At 50.6% G+C, this 6,000-nt stretch overlaps 1 protein-coding gene across 2 annotated transcripts in view; it reads left to right on the forward strand.

Moving 5' to 3' along the window:
* LOC129860862 (plexin-A1-like) overlaps positions 1–6,000 on the forward strand; it is a 334,577-nt gene that overhangs the window by 82,296 nt on the left and 246,281 nt on the right. For both annotated transcript variants that reach the window (XM_055931720.1, XM_055931721.1), the window contains exon 3: positions 1,957–2,139. In XM_055931720.1, the coding sequence (XP_055787695.1) occupies positions 1,957–2,139 (183 nt within the window). The remainder of the gene's footprint in view (positions 1–1,956; positions 2,140–6,000) is intronic.

Genomic DNA, 6,000 nt, shown 5'->3' on the forward strand with positions numbered 1-6,000 from the left:
TGGTCTGAACTACAGTATACCTAATAGAATAGTACTGGTCTGAACTACAGTATACCTAATAGACCAGTCCTGGTCTGAACTACAGTATACCTAATAGAATAGTACTGGTCTGAACTACAGTATACCTAATAGAATAGTACTGGTCTGAACCACAGTATACCTAATAGAATAGTACTGGTCTGAACTACAGTATACCTAATAGAATAGTACTGGTCTGAACTACAGTATACCTAATAGAATAGTACTGGTCTGAACTACAGTATACCTAATAGAATAGTACTGGTCTGAACTACAGTATACCTAATAGACCAGTACTGGTCTGAACTACAGTATATCTAATAGAATAGTACTGGTCTGAACTACAGTATACCTAATAGAATAGTACTGGTCTGAACTACAGTATACCTAATAGAATAGTACTGGTCTGAACTACAGTATACCTAATAGAATAGTACTGGTCTGAACTACAGTATACCTAATAGAATAGTACTGGTCTGAACTACAGTATACCTAATAGAATAGTACTGGTCTGAACTACAGTATATCTAATAGACCAGTACTGGTCAGAACTACAGTATATCTAATAGACTCTCACAAACTCAGTATACTTATTCTATCTGTACAACCCACTTGCATTTGAACATCAGTCTCTACATTGTGTTGTGTTAAGATCTATTCCATCCACCAATGTGCATGTTGGGTACTTTGTGTCTTTAGACACAAGACGACTTAAGGATTCACCCAGCGGCCTTCCTTCGTTCCATCCCCCATTCTGGTCACATCAGCTCATAACACATGCACAACTCCTTCCTTCCCAGAGAGCTTAGCGGCTGGCGGAGTGTGTGTGTTGTCTGTGATTGATTGTCTACTATGGAAGCGATATGTCTTCAAATAGACGAGGGGATCCTGGCACCAGTTAATTAGTGATGTGGGATGTGTTAGAGGTCACTAATCCTGGTTACATATGTCAGTGCGTATGAAAGATACCTCCTGGGACCTGTTACACACACGCCTATCACACAGTGACAGCCCACTGAACAGATGTCAGTTCAACATGTAGTTTGATTTACATTTGGTTGAGCGAAATCAAGAAAAATGGCACCACGTCATTGGATTTAGGTTAAAAGTTGGGTGAAAAATAGACGAAATCCCTTTACTTTGATCACTTTTTTCCGCGTTGATTTAACGTCATAACATTTAAAAAAAATTAAATGACATGGGGACAATGTTGATTCAAGCACTCTTTTTTTGCCCAGTGGGAGTGTGTGTATGCTGCTGTTATGTGTATGCTGCTATCTCGCACTGAAATAGTTCAAGTACAAAAGGGAAAATAAGTAAACATAAATATAGGTTGTATTTACAATGGTGTTTGTGCTTCACTGGTTGCCCTTTTCTTGTGCCAACAGGTCACACATCTTGCTGCTATGATTGCACACTGTGGTAGATCACCCAGTAGATATGGGAGTTTTTCTAAATTGGGTTTGTTTTCAAATTCTTTGTGGGTCTGTGTAATCTGAGGGAAATATGTGTCTCTAATAGGGTCATACATTTGGCAGGAGGTTAGGAAGTGCAGCTCAGTTTCCACCTCATTTTGTGGGCAGTGTCTGCCTACGGCGGCCATTCTCAATAGCAAGGCTATGCTCACTGAGTCTGTACATAGTCAAGGCTTTCCTTAACTTTGGGTCAGTCACAGTGGTCTCTCTCTCTCAATTTCTATTTTTCAATTTCAGGGGCTTTATTGGCATGGGAAACATATGTTTACATTGCCAAAGCAAGTGAAATAGATAATAAACAAAAGTGAAATAAACAATACAAATGAACAATATTACACTCACAAAAGTTCCAAAAGAATAAAGACATTTCAAATGTCATATTATGTCTATATACAGTGTTGTAATGATGTACAAGTACAAAAGGGGAAATAAATCAACCTAAATATCTCTCTCTTTCTCGCAGCCACTCCAGATAGATGATAACTTCTGTGGGCAGGACTTCAACCAGCCTCTGGGGGGAACCAGCACCATCGAGGGTCTGCCTCTGTTCGTGGACAAGGACGATGGCATGACCTCGGTGGCGGCCTACGAATACCACGGCCACACCGTGGCCTTTACCGGCACACGCAGCGGACGCATTAAGAAGGTAGGATAATGGTGGATTCTCTGTGTGTGTCAGTGTGTGTGTGTATGTCGCTGTGTGTGTGTCAGTGTGTGTGTCTGAATGTTACTCACGTCTGGCTATGAGGATGAATCTAAAGGCTCTGTCTCATTGCTGACTCCTCTGTGCTGAGTGGGGGATTGAGATGACTGGAGTAGCGGGTTTGCCAATCACCGGTGCTGTCGTGCTATGAGCCATTGCTGTGCCTTCTCTGGTGCTGTTCACTGAGCTCTGGAGAACAGGGGAGGAGGGTGGAGGAGAGGAGAGGGGGGAGAGGAGAGGAGAGGGGGGAGAGGAGAGGGGGGAGAACAGGGGAAGAGAGAGGAGAACAGGGGAGAACAGGGGAGGAGAGTGGAGGAGAGGAGAGGGGGGAGAGGAGAGGGGGGAGAGGAGAGGAGAGGGGGGAGAACAGGGGAGGAGAGAGGAGAACAGGGGAGAACAGGGGAGGAGGGAGAGGGGGGAGAGGAGAGGAGAGGGGGGAGAGGAGAGGGGGGAGAACAGGGGAGGAGAGAGGAGAACAGGGGAGAACAGGGGAGGAGAGTGGAGGAGAGGAGAGGGGGGAGAGGAGAGGAGAGGAGAACAGGGGAGGAGAGAGGAGAACAGGGGAGAACAGGGGAGGAGAGGGGAGAACAGGGGAGGAGAGAGGAGAACAGGGGAGGAGAGAGGAGAACAGGGGAGGAGAGAGGAGAACAGGGGAGGAGAGAGAAGAACAGGGGAGAACAGGGGAGGAGAGAGGAGAACAGGGGAGGAGAGAGGAGAACAGGGGAGAACAGGGGAGGAGAGAGGAGAACAGGGGAGGAGAGAGGAGAACAGGGGAGAACAGGGGAGGAGAGAGGAGAACAGGGGAGGAGAGAGGAGAACAGGGGAGAACAGGGGAGGAGAGAGGAGAACAGGGGAGAATAGGAGAGAACAGGGGAGGAGAGAGGAGAACAGGGGAGAACAGGGGAGGAGAGAGGAGAACAGGGGAGAACAGGGGAGGAGAGAGGAGAACAGGGGAGAACAGGGGAGGAGAGAGGAGAACAGGGGAGAACAGGGGGGGAGAGAGGAGAACAGGGGAGAACAGGGGAGGAGAGAGGAGAACGGGGGAGGAGAACAGGGGAGAACAGGGGAGGAGAGAGGAGAACAGGGGAGGAGAGAGGAGAACAGGGGAGGAGAGAGGAGAACAGGGGAGAACAGGGGAGGAGAGAGGAGAACAGGGGAGGAGAGAGGAGAACATGGGAGGAGAGAGGAGAACAGGGGAGGAGAGAGGAGAACAGGGGAGAACAGGGGAGGAGAGAGGATAACAGGGGAGGAGAGAGGAGAACAGGGGAGAACAGGGGAGGAGAGAGGAGAACAGGGGAGGAGAGAGGAGAACAGGGGACAACAGGGGAGGAGAGAGGAGAACAGGGGAGCACAGGGGAGAACAGGGGAGTAGAGAGGAGAACAGGGGAGAACAGGGGAGGAGAGAGGAGAACAGGGGAGGAGAGAGGAGAACAGGGGAGAACAGGGGAGGAGAGAGGAGAACAGGGGAGAACAGGGGAGGAGAGAGGAGAACAGGGGAGAACAAGGGAGGAGAGAGGAGAACAGGGGAGAACAGTGGAGGAGAGAGGAGAACAGGGGAGAACAGGGGAGGAGAGAGGAGAACAGGGGAGGAGAGAGGAGAACAGGGGAGAACAGGGGAGGAGAGAGGAGAACAGGGGAGAACAGGGAAGGAGAGAGGAGAACAGGGGAGAACAGGGGAGGAGAGTGGAGAACAGGGGAGGAGAGAGGAGAACAGGGGAGAACAGGGGAGGAGAGAGGAGAACAGGGGAGAACAGTGGAGGAGAGAGGAGAACAGGGGAGGAGAGAGGAGAACAGGAGAGAACAGGGGAGAACAGGGGAGGAGAGAGGAGAACAGGGGAGAACAGGGGAGGAGAGAGGAGAACAGGGGAGAATAGGGGAGGAGAGAGGAGAACAGGGGAGAACAGGGGAGGAGAGAGGAGAACAGGGGAGAACAGGGGAGGAGAACAGGGGAGAACAGGGGAGGAGAGAGGAGAACAGGGGAGAACAGGGGAGGAGAGAGGAGAACAGGGGAGAACAGGGGAGGAGAGAGGAGAACAGGGGAGGAGAGAGGAGAACAGGGGAGAACAGGGGAGGAGAGAGGAGAACAGGGGAGAACAGGGGAGGAGAGAGGAGAACAGGGGAGAACAGGGGAGGAGAGAGGAGAACAGGGGAGAACAGGGGAGGAGAGAGGAGAACAGGGGAGGAGAGAGGAGAACAGGGGAGAACAGGGGAGGAGAGAGGAGAACAGGGGAGGAGAGAGGAGAACAGGGGAGAACAGGGGAGAACAGGGGAGGAGAGAGGAGAACAGGGGAGGAGAGAGGAGAACATCTTTGTTGAACGTATGCAATTATTTGTAGGTCATTTTATGTGGCGGATAATAGAGAAACATGGAATGCAACCACATATTCATACACACCAGAATGCACACTGATTTACACTGAACCATTATGCAGTCACTCATGCACACTAGTCTAGGATAGGAGCAGGACACACACACTGAGTCTCTCCTGTTCTGCCAAGTCGGCTGAAACCCAGTCCCATAGTCCTTGGTTCTGACCCCTGAGGTAGCGATAGCTTGCTGGTGGTTTGGAGTGGTGCTGTTGGTGTCCGTCTGCTGGCTGCAGCAGGATAGCGGGCAGGATGCTGGAGGGGGATGTGGAGGCTGGGGCTGGGATGGATCAGCATATCTCAGAAGGAAGATATCCCTCACATGATCGGAATCCCATTTCCACTCTTCCACCGCCCCTTCCTGTGTGGAGGCTGAGCGCTGGGCGGTGGGGCGCAGGCTGCTGGTGTCCTCACACACAGATCGATGCAGGGCTGTAGATACAGGAGCAGAGACGGCTGGCTGGAGCTGGCTGGAGCTAGGGAAGCATAGTCATCACCACAGAGCACAACCAGGCCCTCCTGTAGTCTCTCGTTCTCCCCCATGACCCCCCTCCTCCTCTCCAGGAGACCCTCTCATCACAGTCTCACCGCTTACCACTGTGCCATCACAAAGCGCCTCTCCTCTCTGTCCATGTCCGTGTATAAATGGTATCTCCCTCCCTAATTCCATGTGGCGGCATCATTGTCATTTTCTCCTGATTTGGTTTTGTTTGTTGATCTGTTTGTTTGGCTGGTGATTGTAGTGTTGACGGTGGCTTGACGGTCAGGGCCATCTGAGGCGGGCAGGAGCAGAGCACTGCTTCTATCTGGAGACAGTAGAGAGGAGAGTGTGTGGGGGGCCTCCGATCGTTGCTACCAGTTTTGTTTTATTGCTCTATTTACTGTGAGTTAAACTGTGCACCGTGCCCTAATGAAATGGAAAGCAGCAGTCTATGGATGTAACTCGCCCTGTGCTCCCGTTGATGTGGCTGCAAGGCCCTTATTGATTCATCTATATGAATATATAATCACAGGCGTAAATCTTAGCAGGCGCGGAGGCAGCGGGCGGCTGGGCTTGTTCAAATGCAGCTAGTCTAGTTGTTGGGGGGGGGGGGGGGCACACGCCAAATGATGTGTGTGTGCCTGGGTAAAGCGTCCACACACACGCTCTGTTGGCACCCATGTTTGAGTGTTTGCATATGCATGTGTGTGTCTATCTGAATGTTTGTGGGGAATGTAGAATGTGCTCATACTGTGTTGCTAGTGTTGTGATCCCTCTCTGTAGTATCAGCCAGCAGAGCTGGGATCACTGGGTCACTGTCTGCCATTTAATAGGATTCCTCAGCTTCAGAACTGCTGCAGCTGCTTCTAACACACACAGGAGAGGAACACCCACATCTCCATAAAACCTGGAAAGCTCTCTCAGACTACTTCTATTTACAACCTGAGAAGCACCCC

This window comes from Salvelinus fontinalis, chromosome 8 (genome assembly GCF_029448725.1).
Source record: "Salvelinus fontinalis isolate EN_2023a chromosome 8, ASM2944872v1, whole genome shotgun sequence".
Lineage (NCBI taxonomy): Eukaryota > Metazoa > Chordata > Actinopteri > Salmoniformes > Salmonidae > Salvelinus > Salvelinus fontinalis.